Here is a 26563-nt window from a genome sequence, read left to right as displayed (position 1 = left end):
GAATGTGTACTTGAATTACTTGAAAGTCACAGTTTGAACTCAGATATATCTGGCAAAGTTTCAATTAAATATGAATTTGAAAGCCTAATGAGCTACACAACCATATGAATTTGTCCGAATGTGTACATGAATTACTTGGAAGTTACAGATGAGATAACAAGCCCATGCTTTATAAGGTGACCCCTACTTTGCCTAGTTCAAACTTGTTTCCTCGATCTTTCACGAAACGAAAAACAAGAAGATGTCCACGATGGAGTAGTTTTTTGTCAAGTTGTTTTGTTTCCACATTTACAACATATTGTTCCAGGCACCTTCTTTCATGTATCCATATCTGTATAGTGCTCTCCACAACATAAGCAAAGTCTCCTGCTGCATTGACTATGCGAAAAAACCAATCAGTCCCTAGAAATGTGGCAACGGATGCCCAATCAGCTGTGAAGATGTCTTTCCTTTTCAAACGGACTGGATGACCATTTATGACCTCCACAAACCTATTGAATGTTTCTACTTGTATGGGAATATGCAGAATAACTTCGGTGTCCTGAACACGGGAAATATTGAGGTTTTCTTTCACCTTGACAAGCAAATCCTTTTTCACAAGTTCCAGAGCATCTGATTTTTCCTCATTCACATCTACAACTTCACTTTTAAGTCTCCATTCATTGTACTTATCTTCCCATCCGACATAATGGACTAAAACTTCATCACCTTTATCAGATATTCTTTCATCGAGGACTTCCAAGCGGAATAGCGTAGCTGTGGACCATTTGTCTTTCTTTTCGTGAAGACGTTCATTTAAGTTCACACTGACATCTTCAAAGCCATGGTCGTGAATTGAAGCATAATCCACACGCCTCTTCTTTCTCAGATCCATAACCTGAAAGAAATATTTACAAAAAGAACACAATTTTTGGCTCTGTGCATGGTCCCTAGTACATTTTATAAAGACCGAGGTGAAGTGGAACAGGAGGTGAAGTGGGACGGCTTAGTGCAAAAAGCGCGGCGCGTTAAATGGCCCGTCAATCAGCGCGTTAAACGGCGCGTTGCAAAAAGCTCAATTTTTTTCCGAACAATTGGTATTTGCGCTGTTGGTATTCATACAATGACATGCACTACGTGTTACAAAAAAAAAAACATTTCCCACTTTTGATCCTTAATAGTTCGAAAACTAAATCAGATAACACTGTCATGGATTTAGCTGAATAGTGTACAATAATTTAGTTGGAGTCGATTTGAATATGAAAGAATAGGTTTCATTAAATCCATGATTAATTTTAAAGTTAGGGTCCAGATTTTGGTCAGAGTGTGTGCTTACAATGACCCTGAACAATGGACATGAATACCACTTTTTCAGAGCTCTGCCGACTAGGCTTCTTGTCTCTTGCTCCAGGGCACATAAATACTTTATTATCAATTCATGTGGCTTGCCCTGGGCTCTGCTAGTCTGAATTCATGGTATCGAAAAAAAACTATAAATTTGTCAGATTACTAGTAAACAATTGTGTTAAAAAAACTTTAGATTTTAAGCTTATACCAAATTTAGTGATAGCCTCATTGAGACAAATTTTGAAAATGATTGTCAGCTGGAATGAAACGTGTGGTATGCAAGCACATGGAAACAGGGCTTACTTTTTTGTGCGTGCATTTTACCCTTTGCCATGAATTCAGGTTAGCAGTGTCTAGGGCAATCCAACATAAATCATTAATAAAGCATTCATGTGCTTGTGAGCAAGAGACCAGAAGCTTAGTCGGCAGAGCTCTGAAAAAGGTCATGAAGGTGGTATCCATGTCCATTGTTCGAGGTCATTGTAAGCACACACTCAGATACACAACATTGCTTTCTGTGTAATTAAAGATCAAGTTTTCTACCGAGAATTAGAATTTGACCAAAATCTGGAATATAACTTTAAAATCAATCATGGATTTATTGAAACCTATTTATGCTTTCGTATTCAAATCACCTCCAACTAAATTGTACACTATTAAGCTATTTCTCATATCCACGACAGTGTCATCTGATATATAGTTTCCGAACTATTAAGGATCAAAAGTAAGAAATGTTTTTTCTAACAAGTAGTACATGTCATTGTATACATACATTTAATAGCACAGCCATAGACATGACATCGTCTAAGTTACCGACCCAAAGTTAAACGAAATTCGTGGTGAGTAGCTTTTAATACTTGTTTTGCATATCTTATTTCCTTGTGAAAACCGCAAAACTAATTCAATAGAATGTCCTAATCAATTTATTCGGCGTTGATTGATTCTAATCGTCTAGTTTTAAATAGGGTTGGCCGCTCATTTCCCTATTAATTACAGACGTCCTTATAAAATAAGAGGCCAGTGAATTTCCGACAGATTTTCATTCGGTCTATCCTACTGGCAAATCAGTTGACCGATTAGCCAGCAAACATAAAATACCATATGTGGGACTGCACTGGTATTTTCACCAAAACACGCGCAGAATGGCTCCTAAAACTACAGACGATTAGAATCAATCAACGCCGAATAAATTGATTAGGACAATCTACTGAATTAGTTTTGCGGTTTTCATCAAAAAAGAATAGAATTTCCAAAACAAGTAAAGTTACTCACCGCAAATTTCGTTTAACTTTGGGTCTGTAACTTTGACGGTGTCATGCTGACTTTCCGTAACGCTCCACTACCGCCCATCAGCTACAGTGTATGCAATACCTATGGCATAATTATGCTGTGCTAATGTATATGTATATGTATATGTATATGTATAATGATCGACATGTATAAATACCAACAGCGCAAATAGCAATTACTCGAAAAATAGAAAACTTTTTGCAATGCCACAAAAATCTATATTTTATTCATTTTTTACGCGCCGTTTGATGCGCCATTTCACGCGCCATTTAACGCGCCGCGCTCTTTGCACTAAGCCAGTGGGACAGCTCTATAACTCAAACACTAATAAACTGATGAACAGTCTGCTTTTGAAATATCCCTTAACAGGTGTTGCTAAGCACTCTTCATCTAGATTTAAAAACGTGTCCTTTTTTCACAGGTCTTGCTGCCTTCTTGAAATGGTAAGTAAATTTACAGATACCATACAAGGCTGTGGAGGTATTACACCTGAGTTACATAATGGTCTGGTAGATGTGTAAAAGAATTCACGAAATTTCTTAGGATAATACCTAAACCTCTGATTATGAGCTAATTTTTAGTATTTTTTACCAATGGGGTAAACTGACACACCGATTCTTATTGCACTCCCTGTCCAACTTCTCCCCACGATGTCCCACTTCTCCCAAATAAGTTTCTTACTGTCCCACTTTACCCCTGCCAGTGTCCCACTTCTCCCCAGGGTGTCCCAAGTCACCCCCTAATTCCCCAAATAACAGTTTGTAAAGTCATTGATTACATACAGAGGAAAGACGAAGGCCTAATAAAAACTACTGCACAATACACCGCAGTACCCATTGTCTTTGACGTGTAAACAGGAGCTGGCTATCCTAAATATTCTGGGAGTTACAGGGTAGAATTCGTAAAATTGAAAATATGTCCCACTTCTCCCCAGTCTCCCCAACATATGCATAAATCAAAAGTGAAATGACAATAACTGCCAGTATGACTAAAACTATTATTGACTTTTTTTTTTTTTATTCCAAGCAAATTATACAGTTTAAGTCCTAGCCTGGCTATTCATAACATGAACAGAAACAAAAATATAGTGCATACTTTAAGTTTATAGCACAGTGACAGAGAAGTCAAAAAATTCATGCAGTGATTTTACCAGTTATAATTCTAGCATCTTGCTGTGCAGCAGGTCGACTGAACATTCGCTTGTACATCCTGGCTGATCAGAGTATTTCGTCTCTGGCTGAGCACCGACTGAACATCATGAGCCGCAGTAGAGGATGATGGCAGTGGAGGTCTGTCTGTGATATATAAAACAAAAGGAAATTGTTTTTGTCTATTGATGACTTTTAAAGAAAAAAAGAAAATTGTCTCAAATTCCTTTGGCTTGGGGCTAAAATCGTGTTTTTTGTTGTTGGGTTTTTTGGGGGGCCGAAGAGAAAACAGTAGATCTATAGGCTACACAGAATTTTTTCAAATTGCATTTTTAGGTAATTATTTTGCATACATGTAAATTTGCTTTGCAGCCAAATGAATTTCCTTTTATTCCCTTGAAGTGATGCAAGAAAACAAGAAAACAAACAAACAGAAAAGAAAGCCAGACCCAGAGTCTCTTTAAAACCAAAGTGAGAGAAAAAAAGGAAATGCAGTGTCAGTGCAGGCTCTTACAAGTTGAATCCTTCGATCCAAATTAACGTTAGACCCAACATTACCTTAATTTTAATCATTAGCATGGGATGGGAAGCCGGGATAAACATTTTTTTACCCCCTCCCCAGTAAATACTTTACTTACTTTACTCCAGCAATGTTACTAGGACCAGTGGCGGATCCAGGGGGGCGCAAACGGCGCGCGCCCCCCTTTAATTTTTCTGATTTTTTTTTTTTTTTTAGCAAAAAAAAAAAAAAAATTAGAAAAATGGCAGATGACGGAAAGAAAATGTGTTGCCTATCCCCCCCCCCCCCCCATTGAGAATGATTTTCATTCAAGATTCTCTTGCTAGTCAGTGTGCGGTGACGGGAAAAAAGTTCCCCCCCCCCCCCCACTGAGCATGATTTTGGAGATTCTGCTGATGGCAGCCGACGATGGAAAAAAGTGAGCCCCACCCCCCTTTAGTTTAGGCTTTAGAGGTTTCTACTAGAATTAGGGAATTCCTGGATCCGCCGCTGCTAGGACTAAGTCTAAGCCTGTTCATCGATCAAATGAGTAAGATTAAGAAAGATGATGAATCATTAATATAGACATACAAATGCACACACACACCCACACACACACACAGTTCAATACAATTATTTTCCTTCTGTATGCATGCAATGCACGAGTTCTGAGAGTACCCAGTAAGCGCAGCCAGCTGATCCGCGTTATTGAAACCCCTTGACTTCCCCTGAGCAAGGATGGTACGACCCGGTTCGCTGGCTGCCTGCAGATTTCAGTGTAACGACATCGTACCGAAAGAATTATGGATTTTATTCAATCATCCCTTTTAACGATTCTGTGCATGCCATCAGGCTCAACATACTTTACAATGTTCCTCAAACGTTTATTTATAAACAGGTATAACTTTGATGATATAATATTAAAGAGAAACAAGTTAAACTTACCAAAATTTGCGGCTATGCCCGAGCCAGACAGGAGGCAACACAACCGGTGGGCAACGTAACACACGTAAATCAGTGCAATTCCGGTTTCCGCGGAACTCATAGCAAACTTCCCAAAATGAGACAAAGCTCCCAATTGGTTTAATCTTTTGACGGGGGTATTATTCATCCAATGGAAATGCTTTATATATCAAACTGTTCAGAATAACCTGAAGGACTTCAATCTTTTTCCGGTGATGAAAAATAGCCCACTCCCGGCAAGAAACCGCTAGATATAGTCGGAAGAGTTCAGTAAGAAAGATCGATACCACAGAAATTTTGACCAAATTAATGAAAAGTGAGCAATAAATGACGGTGCAATGGAACAACAAAAAATCTTAATTTTTACATCATCATAAAGAAGAAAAGTTAAATTTTCTAATGCTCTTTCCGGTGGTGAACTAGGCCGATCGAATCAGAAGATATGGTTGAAGAAAGGAGGAAATTACACATTTTTACTGCTATTTACTGCAGCGCGCGGTGGGTTTAAAGAGGTTGATGCTTAAGTGTATGGGTAAAATCCATATGCCACCCCCGGCACTATGGCTAAAGCCTGCAAACTGGGTCACACAGCGCCCTTCTCTATCACTGCTTGCGCGCACTTACCTTTGTCTATTGTCTTTTACGCGTCAGTGGTGTGGTTCGCGCGCTGTTGTTGTTGTGCTCCAAAGAGGTGAAGGACCTCTTCGCAGAGGCCTCGCTGTTGTGATGTGCGCATTGCATGATGGGATGTAAAAACTCGAGATTGTAATCCCGACCGTTCACACGTACCAGCGCGGGGCCAATTATCCCGCTAATTGGCGAACCAGCGCAAGATTTCTTGGGATTAGCATCGCGATGCTTATCCCGCTAATTTTCGGGTTTTTTCTGTCCACACGTGCAAAAAACTCGGGATGACGATCGCGATGCAAATCTCGAGATTTGTATCCCGCTAATTGGTGTACGTGTGAACCCGGCTACTATGTAGTGTCGTGTGTATGTTTACAAACACGAATTACTAGTACCCTGTACTTGGGAGGTCGAGTGCGCGCTAGCTAGCTGAAAATGTGTGCATGACCAGAAACAAAACATGACCTTTGACATAATCTGCATATTTTCCCCGGTGTTTCACCGAGACAACCTTTCACGCTGGGCGCTCTCGGTGAACCACCGGGTGATTTCCCGTTGAACTATCGGTGTTTACCCAGGACGCTTCTCGGGTAAAAATTGCCCAAAATTTCATCGGTGTTTCACCTAGGCTTCCCCTAGGTTTCAACCGAGAGACCTTTCACACTGCGGGGTTCCCCGGGTGCCCCCAGGTGCCCCCGGGGAAGATTTTCTTCAGCGGGAAAGGGGTATTACATTATTCAAGGTAACGAACACGCAAAGGAATTGCAACATAAGCTTAAAGCTTGAAAATCGTTGCAACCCCCGTGCACACAATCTATATGCTTGCAAGTAGTTTAAAGGGTGAGTTGGGGGGGGGGGGGGTATTTACAAAGAGAGGAACATGAGGGGGGAAAGAAGAAATGCATGTGTGGTGTCAAGTCATTATAAGCAAATTACATGTATACTGATTAAATTTCTCATAAATCCCATTCAAATGTCGATTTCAGGGGAAATATATATGATCACAGCAAGATTAATAGTTAATAGTACCCAGGAGTTCAGCGTGAAGCTGGTGATAGAATATTTATGATCGACCTTTTGAAAGTAACTATTTTTTGTAAGTTACGAACATGCTGAGGTAGCGCATTCCAGACATCAGGACCGCTATGTCTGATTGATTTATAGGCTAGTGCAGTACCAGGGTTCACTAAATGTATATCTGATGCTTGTCTCGTTGGATACGAGTGAACTGCACAGTTAGTTGAAACATTGTCGAAAATGAATTTTACCCCAGGCCTCGATCCATGTCAAGCTGCTGCTTATGATCGCAGTCTCCTGCTTTTCTGTTATTATAACAGCTAAAAATGCCTAATTCTAAAATCAATTAATGATCCCCCTGTTTTAATTTTTTTCTTTTCTGAAATTCGTTTTATTGGAACGACATGACATACTCTGAATGAATAATCAATTTTTATTTATATGATTTACAACTGTTAATTCAACGATTCGCTTCTGATTTTTTTTTTTGTGAATTATATTATGCTACACGTCTTATACATCGAATACTGTCATGTTCATAGTGTGTGTGTGTATATATGTACTTTGAATTAATTTGTAAGACAGTATGCTGGCTTATGCGTTGTGTAATGTTAATTTCTAAATATGTGTATTCTTTTGTTATGTGTGATTTGGAAAAAGGCAGAAATAAAACCTAACCAAACCAAACTAATTGGCAACAATTTGAAGTTAATGGGCAATATCGTGTTTAGGGATCTGACGTTTGAAAGCAACTCTCATCAAATTATGCCTGTAAGCACAAGACGGTATCTGGTTTAAGGGGAAGCTCTTCAAACCTCTTTTTATTTTGAACTCTGGCCAGATATGTGTTTGATGCCCCTATGTTCAGGTTCCATCACGCCATCCAGTGTGAAAGCCAGGTTTCGAGTTTCTGAGCTCGTTCATAAAGTTCCAAGTCAAAGTGTATTCACAGGCGTACATGAAGTCTACCACGATTTGTTTTCAGCCATGGTCCTTGAATTGATCGATTGAAGTGATCGATTGAGAATTGTCATTGGAAGTGGAAGTATACAAAAATTATGTCCATCATATTTATAGATCAGATATTTAATTTTGTTTCTTGGCTATGAACACCTTTCTAAGTCTGTTGTGGAGTTTTTTTTTTAATATTTTTTTTACTGTTTCCTGTTTTTGTTTCATTTTCTATTTTTCTGTCGTGAATTCAAAAGGTGATGGGGGATAACAGCAAGCGCAATATTACACCTTCAAAATTATTGCTTGTGAAGTTCCTCTTTCGGAATGATGCTGTAGATTTGAGTTCACAATGCGGGCACGGTATATTATGGCTAATGATTGTATATTGATGAAACATGATGATGAAAGCTTCCTGCATGGGATATCAACCACGGTATTCGAATAGGGCCCTTGACAGTAAAGATAAATGGATAAGTTATTGACATGCATGACACATTTGAATACACTGTACCACAGACAAAATCTACAAGAACAGGAAATGCCAAAATGATCTGACACCAGTTTCAATTTTCATTATGTAAAAGGCCGAGTGCCAGGGCCAGACAGTTGTAAAGGTTCCCCTGACATCTACGTTGACTTCCACTGATACGAATAACCTTAAACAAATCAGAAATCTGTTATTTTTATGCCTCCGCCACGAAGTGGTGCCGGAGACATTATGTTTTCGGGTTGTCCGTCCGTCCGTCCGTCCGTCCTTCCGTCCGTCCTTCCGAATTTTGTGGACAGCGTAACTAAAAAACCTTTCGAGGTATCCAAATGAAACTTGGCATGTATGTGTATTAGGGGGTGAAGTTGTGCCTATAAACTTTTGGGTGCACATGCTCAAGGTCAAAGGTCAAAAGGTCAAGGTCAAATGCGTAAAATTTCACTATTTCCACCATATCTATGCAATGCCTGAAGATATTTTCTTGAAACTTAGTGTATACATGTATTGCCCAATTAAGATTCTTTGGTGAAAGTTTGGGGTCATGAGGTCAAAGGTCAAAAGTCAAAAGGTCAAGTAAAAATATCAAAACTTTACTTTTTTCTCTGTATCTTGGAAATTGTTCAAGGTATCTTCATGGAACATAGTATATATACACATGTACTGACTGGCAGTGAATATCTAGAGAATTTAGGGTTCATGGGTCAAAGGTCAAGGGCAACACTTCACAATTTTACTATTTCCCTCATATTTATGCAATGCCAGCAGGATTATTATTTTTTTTACACTTGGTGTATGCATGTATAACCTACTCTGGAAGCTATCTTTTTTCTTCTTTTTTTTTTGTTTGCCTCAAAGGTCAAAAGGTCAAAGATCGAGGGAAAGTGTGAACTAACTTTTTCCTCCATATCTTAGAAGTGGCTCAAGTTATCTTGAAACTTACTACATATTTATGCATGTTGTGCCTGACAGTGATGATCCTATGAATTTAGGGTCAAAGGCCAGATGAAAATGGTAACAATGAACTTTTCATTATAGAAATTGCACTTTTTCTCCATACCTTGAAAATTACTCAATGCATAAACTTATAAATGGGTCAAAGTCAAGTTAAAGTCCTTAAATCCCCAAGTACATGCTCTCCTATTCATCCAATTAAACCTATGTCAAGGAAGGTGAACATTCAACACATTAGTGACAAACTTGTCATTTTAATATTTTGCCAATTTTGTGAAAATGTAATCACACATTGTCTACATGTACTATAGACCTATTAGGAGAATCGTGCATTATGGCGGAGGCATACCAGTCGCCTTAGCGACATTTCTAGTTTCAATCAAATGCACTTCAGGGATTTTTTACTGTTTTATTTCTAATTTCTGTACAAAATTATCTCCGTCCGAAAACATATATCAACTCTCTTGATGTCAACATTGGTAAAGTCAGGTGAAATGAGCATCACAACGTCGGTTGAGAATGATAAGCGCGTTAAGTTGCCACAAAACCCAATAGTGTTCGAGACAGCTTAAAGCCCTTCTCATTCTCAACAGACGTCAATGTCTAGTATCCAATGTCTAATGTTCACTTTTCGGTGACATTAGCGATACAGGTGTGACTTACTGACACTTCAGAACATTTCGCACGCCCAGTATGTGAGCTGACGCACCTGGTTATGGCAAGCTACATACAATAACATTAGGTATTGTGCTATTTATTTCAGCTTACTTGATTGGAGGAGACATCACGAGAGGATATCCACGCGTTGGACTTCGAATGTTATAAGAAGAATGAGTCTCAAATACGCCATCGGTAGATCCAAAAAGAAGGTTTTTATTCACAAATAAAAACCTTGTTGGATCTATATAGAAATGGCGTATTTGAGACTCATTCTTCTTATAATAATATACGTATATATATGTATATATATATATATATATATTATATATATATATATAATAACGATATATTTTTGAGGGATGTGGCTTAGTGCTGCAGAAAATACCAAATGAAATGCATAAAAACAATTGATGCAGACAATACCTGCATTGGTGACGTGGGGACCTATATTTATTTTAGCAAAAGTCATCAATAACAGGAATCGTTGCATTTATGTACTCGGTATAAAAAGCGTTCTTCTGCAGATTATGAAGAATATTAATTATTCTAGTCCAAGGCCGAAAATATCTTGCGCAGTATGTAATATGTTGAATAGATGTCGGGCAATGACAGAACCGATTAGAGAAGCCGAGTATTTGTATTTTAACTGGTCGAAATTGGAGCCCTGCAATTTGCAGCATGAAGGCAAGCGCTTGTTGATATAATATCAAGATGTCAGTAGTTGTACAAGTACATTGTATAAGGTAAAATGATAGATTGAAAGTTTGAAGTTCAGTCTTGTATGTTGGCTGATGCTTAATGATGGCAAAGGTGTATAGGTGTAAGTTAATCATTCATATTTGAGTAGAAGAAAAAACATGTTTGTAATGATTTGCAATTCACACTTATACCGTTCAGTAAGGTGGCCATGCGCAGTACTGCACTGTGCGTATGTACACATTTACGAACACAATTGATTCAACATGTCATGCTAGGCTGCACATAAAGATGAATGTAACGCATCGGGTTGATTTACTTTATGGGCCTGTCCGTGTGCAGGACATTGTCTGAGAGCTACTAGGAAACAATGAGATTGAGAGATAAAATGAGGAATAAGATCTATAGTGGGGTGGCTTAGTGACAAATATACTGATAATCGTGACACGCCGGACAAAAGTGTCATTTTTTCCTCAGACATTTGTATATATATAAAGATCAAAATTAGGGGGTGCTCCAAGAAATCCGCTAACAGAAAAAATGAGAAAACGCCCTTAATTTGTACATAACAATAATGTCTGAATTCAAAGACTATACACAGGACATTCGCCAGGTTTCTGTACAATGCAATGCAATGTACATGGTTGCTAGTCTTAAAATTCAGACCCATAATACGACATATTATGTGCATGTTTACAGTAATACACCATTTTTACTGGTTTTCCTATGGTAACAGGTGGTTAGTCTGTGTTGCAGACCTGAGGGAGGTGTGTTGGAATAGTCCAGTTTTCTTAAGCACCTTTTCATTAAATAATTTGATATAATTTCTGGTAAAGGATTTTTTTAGTACTGTCTACCTCCTGTAGAGAAATGGCAAAGAGTGACATGTGACTCTGGCTCAGATACTTTAAATCTTGGGCAATGACTTAGCCAGGTGTAGGACTATGTCACAGCTCATTTTTTCTCCCAGAACTACTAGTTCACCAGTAGAAGAGCTGCATATTCCATTGAGAACTTAAGGTTTTGGGTATTGCCATACATATTTCCTAACAAATTTAACCCGTTTCCTCCAAGATTGTGTGAATTCCATAGGTTTAGCGCAGGGATTACCTGGTTCCCGTAAGCAATTTTTATTGTCCGCACTTCCCCTCTCTATATGTTTCTTATTTCTTATGGGGGTTATTCAAATGTTTAAAAAGGTTAAAAGTTTGTTTTCATAGATGAAGTTGAATTTAGACAATTTGAATATTTTTAAAAATATATTGATATTTGTAATTTCACTCATAAAGACTTAAAGCGGTTTGAATATTTTTGGTCTGATAGCTATGTATAGACATGTTATTAAAAAGTAAAAGCAATGTTTGATTGGTTCACATTATCCAAAGAGGGTGGGATGTAGTTGGCTGGTGAACAAAGTCTATGGGGGAGTTTAAAAAGTTGATAGAAATAAAACAAAATCGGTATAGAGCAGAATCTAAATCACAATATAATATGACAAAATTCCCGACCCCAAAGGCGGTTGATTCTATGATGCTTTATGTCAAAATACATTTCACCAAAATACATGTGATTGATAGGAGGAAAAAGTATAGTACATTAAAAACAATATAGTTCAACTAACCCCATTAGTCCAGCAGCATAATGAAATGATTGTTAAGTTTTTCGCCTTGTCAATTGAAGATGATGTTACATAATGACAATTATCAAAGTCAGCTAGATCTAGTATATCAAGAAACCAAAAAGAAGGGGTGGGGTGGGGAGAGAAGATTGAAGTAAGTTATTAGTATCTGTAGTTGTGGTTTTCAGTATATTCATTTTAATTTCCTTAATTTCCGTTAGGTCATCATGGATTGGAGCATTTGTGTACTAGTAATCTGCCAGGAACAAAAACAAGAAAAACTTAAAGGTCCTATACACTTTTGGGAGAGTGACTTGAAAAAAATGTTCAGGATATCACATTTTATGCATAATATGTGTAGGTCTGGGGGCATTTCATGAAGCATTTTGTCCGACAAGTTGTCGGACAAATTTGCTCTCTGCCAATCAGATGCAAGGATTTCTGTAGTTTGTAACAGTTTGTCAGAAAAATATCTGACCAAACTGCTTCATGAAATGCCCCCCCCCCCCTGTTGTATCACAAGACATCCTACCATAATTTTTATACAGTTTATGCAATCAAAGCAAACATATAAAGAGATATCAGTATTTTTCTCATTAAAGCATAAATGCGGACGGTTTAGTCTGGAAACATGTTATCATAGAAATATTGTTCACATTTTGTGTTATCAACAATACTTAACATTGATTATACAGATTCATTTTTACAGAGGTTCTTTCTATCCGTAACTCACACTTAAGAACAATTTTCAAGCACTAATTTTGGGTTTTTGCCTTTAATTATCCACAAAAAGGAGGACTCAATGCATAAAAGGTGTATGCTTTATTTTTGGAAAATGTTGAGGAGATCAGGAAAATTATATATATTGATGTAGATTTTGGACCTGAAGGAGCAGTTGAAGCATTTTTAAGAAACAATGCCTTGTGGCATCGTTCTTATCATCAAAAATTAATAATGACAAACTCAAATGAAAATTGGAGGGGGGGGGGAGAAAAGACGAACATATTGACATGAGACAGCTTGGTAAAGATTAAACGCTATAATAGACAATGCAGCCTCTTTTCTCAGTTCATACTTATCCAGAGTGTGTGCTTTCTTTCCAGTACCGGTATTATTATTTAGATAGGTTAGGAGAATCCCTTTGAATTGTGTGATACATCATTTTAAAGCTTACAGTCTGCTCTTTCAGAATCTGTCCTTAAAGGACAAGTCCACCTTCATGCACACATGGATTCAGTGAATACAACAATATTAGTAGGACACATCACAGAAAGCTTGGAAAAAATCGTATAATCCGTTCAAAAGTTATGATTTTTTCAGGTATCTGCACAGTCGCGGCTGGATGAAAAGACTACCACAGTGTATGATGTCACATGCGCACATTCTAAGGAAAATAAAATGAGAATTTCACAAAACCATACTTTTTGAATAAAGTTCACATAGTTTCTTTGACTTGCTACTGACGTATGTCAAGGGTAATATTATTCCCCCTGCCTTCTGAAAGAGAAGTCGAGTATCCTTTTGTAAGCGAAAATAATTTATGTTGAATTTTCTTTATTCATTCTTTATATCGTTGTACACATGTGACATTACAAGGTATAGTAGTCTTCTCATCCAGCCTCGACTGCATGAGCAGAAACTTCAAAAATGCATTACTTTAGAACGGATTGTCCAATTTTCCTCAAACTCTCACTGATGTGTTCTACTATTGTTGCTGCATTCACTCAACCCACATGCTATAAAGGTGACAAATCTTTGTCTGGCGACTTTTTTGTTGATAAATTATACCAACCCTGATGGAAATCTCTTCAAATTCATAAGTTCTGAAGTCTCCTTTAAGTTTAACCAAAATCTATATATATAGTTGCCATGGCAACATACCACTTAACACTAATGAAAAGTATTTCAAACCTCTATACATCCCGTCGATCAGTTGTACCTATTCAAATGGAATCTCTTCCAAACTGGAAAATAGCCTCCTGTAACTAACTTCAATAAAAACCTTAGTTTTGGGTTGCCATGGCAACGCACAAATCAACAATTATATTTGACCCCTGGTTTATACTCTTGGTACCTTCTATACAACGTTCATATCAAATTTTGTGAAAATTGAATCTTCCTCCCTCGAGAAATAAACAAAAACATGATTTTTAGAAAAAGTTCATTGACCTTTGACCTTTTACCTTTGGAAAATTCACTCCAAATTCAATCAAAATATTTTACTTGTTCTCAATATTCTTCCTGCCAAGTTTTATCCAGATTGGATATTCCTGACCTGAGAAATAGTCAAAAAACCAATTTCACAAATAAAGGTCATTGACCTTTGACCTCTGACCTCCTTCCCAGCATCAATTTTCTTGGAGCACCCTATTTTTTGAGAAGGTACATCATGAAGTACCTTTGGTGAAAAAATCATGCTTTTGTCCGCCGTGTCACGATAATTTCACTAAGCCACCCCACTACTACACATTATTCAATGTGCAAACATTTATGCTGATTGTATAGCTGCATGTAAATTATATAGGTAATTGCCAGTCGAAGAAAGAGTATACGAGACAAGTCAGGTTTGATATGGATTTGCTTTATTACCCAATTATGAAAGGACATTGGAGCATATAGGCCTACTATATTTGTGGACAAGACTAATGTGCACACACACACACAAAAACCACTAATTCTTAACCTTATTGAGTGAAGTGAGTAATGATATAGAAGAAAGATTAGGACTAGGTAATTAAAACTTGGTCAGGCTTTTAATTTGATGGACATACAGGGTACAAGTTGTTTTTCCAATGTTTGTGACAAGCCAGTACACTATTCATGACGCACTATTTCATCTCAATTTATGTCAGATTTGTTATTGCTGGTTTCTATAATCAAATTGCAGATTTAACCGCTTGCATCTTACTTTCCAGTATATGCATGGTCTCTCAATTCGGCCTCATTGTGGTCAGCAAGCATATTCTTAAGATTTAAGACTTTAACGTCACTTACAATGTATACAACTTCTCCACTATGGACAAGTGAAAACGTTGAAGATGATGCTATTCATTAAACAAATACATGTATGATGTAAACTTATAAGTCGAACATCATTTGGTTTCTTGTTGTGAGTAGTGTAGTACGTAGTGTTTGTAGATACCAGGAAGACTGAGAAGGCACTGGTCATGCTGATGAGGTAATTTCGGAGTCATATCGAAGAAGTTGTGTGTACATTTGCGAGATAACCATTTATTAATGTACTATGGTATCCTTTCCTCTGTTTGTACACATAAACTGCTGTGAACAAAAGACACGCACATACCTATTTCGTTCTATTTGTTTTCAAAGAAAGGAAATACTATTCTCGTAGTCACCAGAGCTGAACCTGCCTCTCGTTGAGTCTTTCTTTGATAATATCATCAACGCGGTGAAACCAGTTCAAATATTGAAACATCATAATTATAGGGCATGTGTCTTGAAATACCGTAGATTACAACGGCAAATTGTTGACACCATTCTCATTGGTGAAACACCACTGTGTTTTGATAAGCACTGGGCACACACCTTTTACAAACATGAGGAGACAAGACAGGAAGTTGTGTCAGGACATGTGAAAAATACAGCGCTTGCGATCTCATCAGTCTCTGGTATCTCGTGACATGTTCACACTCAAATTTCGTTTGCACGCTTACATTAGACATGCAATTCTCAGTACCACTGTTAATACTGTGGTATTTCGGAACATAATTTCGTGGTGTAGGCCTATTCCGTGATTATGTGCCTTCATATTACGCAACACGGCGACATTTTTAACCATAAATATGAATGCACCTAATGCCGTATAATATTCACCATGTACCTTGACAAATGCACAAATTTATGATACAAGACAGGTGTCGAAGTCAAACCTCAGAGGCTTTCCGTTGTTCTGGTCCACTGCTGTGAGAACTAATTTAGAAAAGTTGTGTAATGATATCGTATTAAAACTGTCTTGCTTTATTGTCAGTTGGTGCACCGTGGTCGTTGCAGGCTGCGTACCCTTATTTCTTGTGATGCTTATTTCAGTTGATTGTTTCAGCTGAGGACATAATGCGAAGAAAGAAAGTTTCTTGAGGGATGGAGCGCTGAATACGCGCAGAAAATGAAAAATCAAATGAATTAAGCCAATGAATGGATATTTCAATCAACCAATTCCTGCTTTTGCGATGCGAAGCACTATTTACATATAAAACTATCAGAAAACATCGTTGACATAAGAATTGGATGTCAGGGGTCCTTATATCCGATTAGTGGCCAGGTGAAGTAAGTCCAAACAAAAATACAAACACACACACAGAAACAAATTCTAAAAGACCAAACCACTATTTGCAGGTGCGCGTTATTTCTACCATAATATGATTATCATTCTTTAACGATAATAATGATAATAATCATAATCATAATTATAATAATCATAATAATTGTAATAATACCCCCTAACTACAACACAATATTACTATCATTGTTATTATCATCATTATTGTATCTTTATCATCATCATCATCATTTATTCGGTTTAATTTTCGGAGGACAATACAGTAATCACAAAAATACAAGCCTCATTCAAGAGTACATGTATTACCCTTCCCCTGATTTGCTTCCCTGAATTGCCGAGCGGAAAAAAAAGAAACCTGTCAGGAATAACTATGGCCCTTGGGCTTTTCCAACCAACGTTATAGGAAGCGCGTCTGTGAATATCCCATATATAGACAGTATTATTGTGTACATCGATAAAACAGTTATGATAACTTCAGACTGAAGACGCCAATCGAGTTATGGAAAAAAAAGGAGAAACTAAATCACACACACACAAACACAGACACACGTACGCACACACAAATGACAAGAGTACGCTCTCAATTTCATATAAGTTCAAGTGTTCTTCACTGTCTGTCTCTGCTCTCACAGCGGCCTACATGTAACCGTAGAACTCCAGCGTGATGCAGTTGCAAAAGAATACTGAATTCCCTGTCCATGGCATGGTGTGCCCGGGCACCTCTATCAGTCGTTTTATCAAAGTAATGGTACTTCAGCCGCACCTTCTGATTATCTTCAAAACGATAAGAAAACGGCCAGAACCCGTAGAGGGATATGTCATCACATAACTGAACAGCCAGCGTCGCCAAATAAAATCCTGAAAATGGAGCGAGTTGAATGAGGAGATGGAGGATAAATTGTAGAAGAAAACAGTACAGAATCTCCGATAGCTTTTGTACTATACTTTGTACCAGCATAAAATCCTTCCTCACTGTAATATTCAAATGAATAGTTTCTTATTTCTTTGCTGTATTCAATTACAATGTTGTTTGGAAGCGTAGAATTGTTTTACACCATCCGTAAATAATAGAGATTTCACCAAAAAAAAAAAATGGGGCTATAATGTTCGATATGGAAAACCTTAAATGATCTCCCAGGAAAGAACAGAACAGACAGCACCGACACATTCTGCTCAACTGAAACAATTAATGATCCAAACAAATCGTTAATGCTTCCAATAATATATTTATAAATGTAGGCCCAAACTTTGCCGCTATACCACTGTAATACCGCACTTTTTAATGAATTTCTATAAACACTTTATGAAAATTCGTTATTTCTCAACTCAACAAATGACTATGCACTAATGATATAAACAACTTGTGTCAATTAAATATATGGGACATAATTATATCAATTTATTTTACATTAAAATATCTAATATATTTCTACTCCATAAACTCATAGTTTTTTTTTATATATTTCAAAGAGTAAATGTAACAATTCTCTCCCGTTCCACTTAGTCATTAGAGACCAATATCGGAATTGAACCCAAAATACTTCTTTTTAAACATCGCACTATTTTCTAATAAACAATAACTATACTGACTTCTAATCAGTTCAGTTGCAGGAAAAAAAAACACTGACTATATACGAAATTTAACTTTTTATGACAATTTCATTAGAGTTCTTTTCGAAAAGAGAGCATGCAATGGGGTTATTCATGGATTTCCCAAAAGCATCTTGACACAATGGACCATGACATATTAATACATGTTGTATGGTATATATAAAAGGATGGGCATTATCTTGTTTCGCAGACTACAAAATATTAGATGTCGAATGTACCACAAGACTTAATTTCAGGCCCGTTGCTTATTTTCAATTTATAATACATTCTAAATTCGAAATGAATGATCTGCCTTATCCATACAACACCAAACGATATGGAAAATACAAGCAGTTTGTGGTTAAGGACAGAAGATATTGAATCACTGACAGAATTATTGATTTATGAGAACCATGTAAATCTATTATTTTTTTTTTTTTTGGATAAACGAAGATTCTTATAGGGGCTACACCACTGGAAATGAAGTAATTGCCTTGCTCCTCATACGATCGGCTTCTGTCTCTTGATTTTGTATAATGAGATCCACCAAATAAACAAGGACCTCACATAACTCAAGCGCAAAGTTGATGTCTTGGAAAATTGCCTTTTCTCTGTGCTTATATCCATGGCTACTTCATGGCAAATCTCATCATTTGAATTAAATGTGCTCCTTGATTCCAAGCTTCCTTTCTACAGTCTTAATTCACACTTTGCTATGTTTTGTTGCCCCGTTTTGCATATTCAAAATTGAGTAATCTAATCTCATTGAAACACACGATTGCCTTTTTACTTGATTTCCTTTCAGCAGAAAGTATTGCCCTTCCCTGTAATTATTTTTTATGATAGCTATATTTTGTTTTCTTTGTACGTCTCAATAATGACTCGATCGGAATGCACATACCTGAGGATAGCCATCTTTTGAATGACCGATCCTTCCAAAATTGGCTCACGTAGCGGAAATGTTCTGGATAAGGGGTGATAATTTGAGGGTTCTTGATGCCACCCATAGTGTTATGTACTACCAGCGCGTTTTGGAGGGATCCGGGTACCCATATAGTGCCATCAAACATAGACAGGTCTTTCCTCAGCTTCTGCTTGGCATATCTGGTCTTCAGCTTACCATATCTGTTAACAAAGTCATCATTTTGCAAGGTAAACAAGTTGTACGAAAAGACAAATAGACGATGGCGATGAATATGATGAATTCGACTGTTCAAATGTAATGTTCTTAACGCTCATCGTTTGTAATTCAAAGCATGTGTGATCGACCATGCAATATTGACTTTCAGCATTGAGGAGAAGAACAGATGAATGTTTTTATATATAATTTTGTGGTCGTTTTCTGTCAGAAGTTGCGCTTATTTTGAAGAGTGATCATCAGAGATTGTTACATCAACTGCCCAGAAACAATTAGGTAAACACTGTAATTTATTTATTCATTCATTTATGTATTTACTTATTTATTTATTTGTTTATTTATTTATGATTTTGATTATTTTTTTGTCAGAATTTTGGTTGAATACAGTATAGGAAAATTGTTATGAATAAGTTATTCGTGTTCTCAGTGTATGGTACAGGCCACTGTGCTTTTGAGGGAGTATGGCCCGCGTTTGAAAAAAAAAAAATCAAGACCCTATCAACACCCATGGTATGCTACCTGTTTCCAAGAAGACGCTGGAAATGTAACAAAGTTTACGGACGCCGGACGTCATGTTTTATGATCGGCTCAAGTGAAGTAATAATATGCTCAGATTACTACTGTTGAGGATTACCTCACCTTGTACGTAGAATACTCGGATTCATTGTTGTCAAGTTAGTTTGAGTACCTGCATCATGTTTGAAAGGGGGAATCGAGGCTAGATTGCACCTGGTGTGACACAAAGAAGTAGAAAATATGACACACATTAACAGACATACACACACACCTTTTTGTAAATGTTAAATTTTTGTTGTTGCTTTTTGTGTGTGTGTGGGTGTTTTGTGGGATCCTACAAAGGAGATTCGAGAGTTGGACTTCTAACTTGCTATATTCATTAAACTTGCTGCCACTTTCTACGGATACAGAAAAGAATTCCGCAAGTGCATTATTTTGTGCCTTTGATCTCGGCGTTTCATGCCTCAATCTTTCTGAGCAATCTGAAGATCCATTTCGAACTCGGATATACTCATAACTCAAACATGCGCTATACACATATAGTTCGAACTCATATATACTCATAAACATATTTTCGATTATGTTTTACTTGTTTATTCATTAATTGTAAAAAAAAAATCCCCCAATGATAAAACGAAACTCAATTCTGTGTTTCGATGAAATTTTACTTGTTTATTCATTAAATGAAACGAAATTTCACCCAGTTATAAAACAAAAGTATATCCTGTTCTGAAATGTGTGCACAAATGTCAATCCTGTTCAGAAATGTGTGCAAAAGTGTAAGTCAGATATGTACGGCCTACGATGTGAAATCTTTGTGCAGCAGGGCCCAGCTCTCGAACCCCGTTTGTAGGATCAAAAAAAAGAAGAAGAACACAACAGAGCAAGAAGAAAAGAAAGAAAAAAAACCGCATCCAGAACACGACTTCAAGCCTATTTTTCCCCCTTTGCTGTGTAATATCTTCAAGTTGATTTCTTTAGAAATCGCTATGTCAAATTATTGTCCGGGTAGGTTCAGTCAAGAAATTTTTATCTTTCTTTCACCAAACGTCAGGTGATCTTTGCGCAATTTCTTTTTTGCGCAAACCCCGTGTCTTTAAAATTATGTACCGCTTACCTTTTACAAGTAGGGATGGCGAAAAGTAAAGACCATCGTATAGACAAATCTTCCTTATGAGAGATCGAGTAACTGGTTATTTCGCAATATGAGACATAGTCAATACATTGTGTTCATTATGTGTGAGGCAAGTCCAGTTTGGCACCTCTGAAGTCTCACATAAGTTACAATGAAGTCCATAACTTGTCCAGAGTGATTCTGATATTTTTGGAGACAGTACCTAAAGTATAATCAAAAGTATGAATATGGAGAGCCTTAAAAGTGATCTGCCAGTAATGCGAGCCACCGCTCACTGTTGTCATAATAATGTATTGCATGTTTACGTACTCGTTCACAGTCTTCAGTTTGTTCTTGTGCAAAAGTTGTTTTCTAATGAAACAGAATAAGGTTCAAGTTCAAGTCCAATAATTATAATAGATGACGGTGGAGAAGACGCCCGGCTTTGAAAGGTCGACGTGGACGAGATATGATTTCGCACAATGTAGTGATTCCTCTCGAACAAGGTGTAAGAGTAGGTACCTGCGTGGCAGTGCTGGGGTATAATTAAATAGCAAGGTCCTCTAGAACTGCAGTGCTTGCACTGTGGAGGCTACCATAATTATTAAAACTTGCATCATAAACAGTATTGTCATTGTAGTATAGTGATAGAAAACAAGTAGTCGCAGTAATGGAAGTAGCACCAATTTACTAATACATTTGTATACATGTGTATCAGTAAGTGCAGAAATTACACCATTATACTTGTCCGGTACTTAGATGGTTATTCCAAAGGTCTTCTATATCACAAAGCGGAGTCTGTAACTCCAAATCATTCAAAATTCAGGGAGAGGGATTGTTACTAGAATTGTGCGATTGTGTTTTCTTAATTTATACATTTCATATTGTTATATTTGTAGTTTCAATGTTTTGGACACCATGGAATGTGGGCTATCCAGCCGTTGTCATTTATACGGAAAATGAAATGAATGAATGAATCAACTGATTATTAAGTTCCACGTACCGGTATCAGTATGTGTACCTCGAAATGGTGTTTCGCCAATGTGTCCGGTGCCGCTTTCCTATAGAAGTCGGCTACGTGACGAGAATACATTTCATTATGGCATGTTTATCTTTACATGACTATCAGTCTAACAAGATGCAGTTGGATCGGTGTCACTTTACTGACAGAGAGCTATATCACAGGATAGGACGTTTACAAATGTGATAAGATACCATGTCAAACTAGCCTTATACGGAAGCTGAGTTAATAAAATATTTTCTTCCTCTCTTGTATTCTGTTTGCTTTGAAAGCACTTACCTGATTACAAAGTCGTGGGAATCAATTTCTTGTCCACATCCACTTCCCAAGAGTGAACCACTGTTTCCTACCACCGCGCACGAATGGTAATTTCCGCTTTCTGGAAGTGGATTTTTCTAAGACATGGAAGACACAACGTACGCAAGATGGACCAGCGATTGTGTACTCAGCTTTATCTCAAATCTTCGTTTTGATTCCATTGTGTGTGTGTTTTTTTTTTTTCAATATTTTTTTTTCTCTCAATGTCTGACCAATCTCTAGGAAAGCTTCATAGAGTCTCAGACATTTTGTATTCTTTTATGATTCTTCATAAAATACAAAGTACAGCAAAAGCAAAAAAAAAATGACAACACATAAAAATATAAGAAATACTACGCATTATAGACAAAGAGAGAAAAAAAATATTTCTGAAAGAGAATATGGAGAAAAGTGGAGAACAGTGGCCTTTCTGCGGTTGGGCTTGCACTATTTTGTGATTTTATACATATATATATTGAATTACAATTTGAAGAGAAAGAAAAACGGGGAAACCATGACGGGAAAATTGATTTTACTGCATGCAAAAATAACACTTTGTTTAATTTCAGTGCTTAATTGTTATTTTTCATCAAATATCTTCTAAATTTCACCCAACAGGAGCAAGGGATGGAAATAACTTCATTTCATTCCGTCTTAAGTGTTATATGAGTGTAGAATACATCTATCGCATATTTAAACACATCAAATAGGGGGTAATGAATTGTGAGTGTACATTAGCAAGTCGTAATTGACATACATATTACGTCAGATATGGTAACTAGCTGAAGTTTTTTTTTTTCAAGAGGTTGAAAGGTGTTTTGGAGTGCTATTGCATGTTATGACCATTATTTTCTTTTGAGTGCGTATACACGATTCAAAAGAGATTTTCCACATTTCCCCAGATCACTGAGGCGAAAAATCGGGGCACTCTAGATATGAAATAAAAATCTTAGCGGTATTGATAAATGTCTTATCCTATAAGTGACATCTGTTTCTGCAAAACATCTACATCTGGAGCCGCGTTAAGATGTTCCTCTAACGCAACACCAAAAAAAAAAAATATATATATATATACTAAAAAAGACTTGCAGTATTGTTTCGTTCTGTAACAATATCAAACCTATATTCATACATTTTTTTAATGTTTAGATATAACTTTGTATTCTTAGAATTAAACAGTGACTTATTCAGTCAAAAACCTTTGCTCAAGTTTTGTTATCTGAATGTTGTAACAATATAATATTTCAATTTTGTTACTACCAGATATGAATGCATTTATATCATCTGCAAGAATATCCGAAATGAGCGTTCTGTACTAACAATTTGCACGTCATTAATTTTATAAGATGAAATAGTGTAGAGCCTCTGGGGGGGGGGGACACCTGTGGCAATTCTAAGAACTGCAGAGCTTCTCTTATCAATACCCCCCCCCCCCCAAAAAAAAAAATATATATATTAATTAATAAATAAATAAACAAATACATGTGAATAATAATAATAATAATAATGATAATCAAATTAACTCTTAGTCCATTCCAATGGAATTCCCACGTATTCCATAATTATAATAAATTCCATTTACGAATCAAAGTAGAGTAATTGGGAGTGTCAAAAGCTTTCAACAGATCTTTGGAATAGAGATAAATTTCATCTGCCTGTATTCGTCATCCGAAGCATTCATAGATATGACCATGTTTACACTGGTCCTATCAGTTTCGAAGTATGTATTGTGCCCACGTAATCGGGATCTCATGTAGTACTTGGTGATTACCCAACAGTTGAACTTCGAACGATCAGTTCTCGTAGGAGTTTTTTGGTTAAACACGAGATTTGATTCTGCAGTTTCCACATGCCGTGAATTATCTTTATACTCACACTTGGAGCATCGCGCTACCCGCCATTTCCTCTTCACTATTTATTCAACAATAAGCTATTAAACAATAGAAACGTTGGCTTCGATTGAGTTCCTAAACTTAACGTATAATGTGTGAATGTGCAAAATGCTACTCTGTAACCAGTAACGTGCAAGTTGAGAATTTCAGAAGTGTTAGAAAAACTCATACACTTTTTAGGCAGTTTGTGAAGTACTTATACACTGAACTGCAGGTAATTGAAAATCAAAAACGCTACACACTGATCTAAAAAAAAAAAAATAAGAAAGTACAAAATGTTTTCTCTTTCAGGTTATTGCAAGCATATACGATTATACGTAAAAGCTTACTGTCCACTATTTTTCTTGATATCACACCAGGGCCCCGTTGCTAGAAACTCGAATTGCGTCTAGACGCAACTTCACATCCAACGCAAGTATCGTCTGCAAATTGCGTTTGATTCCTGCGTTCCGTTGCTAGAAGAGACTTGCGTTTGATTGCAATTTGCGTTTGATTCCCGTTAATTATTCAGATGTAAATCATTGTGGACGTGGATGATAGTCTGAAATTAGCCGAAATAAATCCCTGCAAACAGCAAGTGCATCATGTATGCATCGCAAAAAGGATGGGGGTAAGTGTGCTAAAATACGCAAATGTGTGTCAAATACCTTAAATAATGAAGTTTTACAAAATGCTACTTTAGGATTGGAATTTCTAGGATAGGCCTACCTCAATATCAACAAAATTTGTTTGTACAAGGAATGAACTAACGTTCATACCTACTTCAATCCCAGAAAAGCGCATTATGAGATGTGACGTTGAAATCAATAAGTGGGACTATGGGATCATCTAAAGCTGTGGGGAGTTCGTTAGCAAGGAGTTGTGCGATCGCGTTTATCGCAGCGTGTAGTTTACATTTTGAATAATTCCTGACATGTGTGAAGTACGAGATCTTTAATACACGAGTTCAATCGTAAAATACTGTGCTACAGTGGGGAAAAAAGGCTAATTTAACCTAATTATGATAGAAAGTGTATGCTTTCAAATTGCAGGGTTGTCATCGCAATATCGCCTTCATGCGGCATTATTACCTTGCTATAGCTAGTAGTTATATGGTATAGGTACAACGTACGTACATAGGCATGAATACGTATGTGTATGCTATCTTCGTTAAACGACGATCAAGGGGTTGGGTGCGTTCGCTTCCGAACTGTCTATAGTGTAGGGTTAGGGCTAGCTTTAATATCAACTGGCTGCATTTTGGCAATTGGTGAACTTATTTGACTTTGCATAATTAGGTTTAACGGTTTGTTGAACAAACTATATCAGCATACTAGTGGTGACAATGCATCTTTTGCAATAATGTAGCCAGTTTTACTGACCATTATGAATCCAACACAACTTTGCATTTGATCTGAGCCAAACGCAAAGTTGCGTTTGATTTGAAAGAACTTGCGTTTAAACGTAAGTCCTTTCAGCAACAGACTTGCGTTTAGACGCAAAGTTGCGTGAGATTTGAAGGACTTGCGTTTGATTTTTGGAGTTGCGTTTAAACGCAAAGTTTCTAGCAACGGGACGTGTATTAAAGATCTCTACGGAAGCTTTAAAGTGCCATTCGACTTGGAGACTTGGCGAGATAAATCATCTTGTCAAGTCAACATAATTCTATCATGTCGACTTATCAACTTTATAAGTTGACATAGAGACAAAAATTATCATGTCAAGTCGATTTCTAAATTCAAATTTAAATGGCGTCATGGCAACATAACATATCTTGCCAAGTCGACATCTAAAAAGTTACATGTCATCATGGTGACATAATGTATCTTGCCAAGTCGACATCTAAAAAGTTACATGTCGTCATGGTGAGATAAGGTATCTTGCCAAGTCAACATCGAAAAAAGTTACATGTCGTCATGGTGACATAATGTATCTTGCCAAGTCGACATCTAAAAAGTTACATGTCATCATGGTGCATAAGGTATCTTGCCAAGTCGACATCTGAAAAAGTTACATGTCGTCATGTCTTCATAACGTATCTTGCCAAGTCGACATCTGAAAAGTTACATGTCATCATGGTGACATAAGTTATCTATGCAAGCTGATATCTAAAAAGTTACATGTCGTCATGGTGACGTAAGGTATCTTGCCAAGTCGACATCTAAAAAGTTACATGTCGTCATGGTGACATAAGGTATCTTGCCAAGTTGACTTATAGAAAATTACATGTCGTCATGGCGACATAACTTATCTCGCCAAGTCGACTTAAATGATTGTCTTTATTTTGTCAACACCATGCGCGCACGTGGTCGAGATCTCATGAAGATAGTGACCTATTACAATACTAACAAAGTCTATTAGCTTGTCAGCCGGCTTGTCAGTCTAACAAGTTAGTCTCTTTACCAACTTAGTCTTAGTAACAGCTAAATCATGGATTCCGAAAAGGAGGCCGAGGACAGCATGATTCCCATACTCTTCAAATA

The 26563-nt window shown here is 37.0% G+C and overlaps 1 protein-coding gene and 1 long non-coding RNA gene across 3 annotated transcripts in view; both read right to left on the bottom strand.

Moving 5' to 3' along the window:
- Positions 1–544: 544 nt before the first annotated feature.
- On the bottom strand, positions 545–5502 carry LOC139717446 (uncharacterized). The gene is made up of 3 exons (XR_011709972.1): positions 5209–5502; positions 3767–3911; positions 545–877 (listed from the first exon to the last, which is right to left on the bottom strand). It is a non-coding gene; the product is annotated as an uncharacterized lncRNA (long non-coding RNA).
- Positions 5503–15587: 10085 nt separating this feature from the next.
- The window catches only part of LOC139717414 (CMP-N-acetylneuraminate-poly-alpha-2,8-sialyltransferase-like), a 34606-nt gene continuing 23630 nt past the window's right edge, over positions 15588–26563 (bottom strand). The window contains exons 7-10 of one of the 2 annotated variants that reach the window (XM_071628910.1): positions 22192–22307; positions 19901–19990; positions 19025–19248; positions 15588–17391 (exon numbers count right to left, since the gene is read on the bottom strand). In XM_071628910.1, the coding sequence (XP_071485011.1) occupies positions 17141–17391; positions 19025–19248; positions 19901–19990; positions 22192–22307 (681 nt within the window). In that variant the 3' untranslated portion in view covers positions 15588–17140. The remainder of the gene's footprint in view (positions 17392–19024; positions 19249–19900; positions 19991–22191; positions 22308–26563) is intronic. The other variant, XM_071628911.1, reaches the window with a different exon arrangement.

This window comes from Diadema antillarum, unplaced genomic scaffold (assembly GCF_040938485.1).
Source record: "Diadema antillarum isolate AM-2024a unplaced genomic scaffold, OU_Dant_1.0 scf00000075, whole genome shotgun sequence".
Taxonomy (NCBI): Eukaryota; Metazoa; Echinodermata; class Echinoidea; order Diadematoida; family Diadematidae; genus Diadema; species Diadema antillarum.
This window is presented reverse-complemented; position numbering and strand designations above follow the sequence as displayed.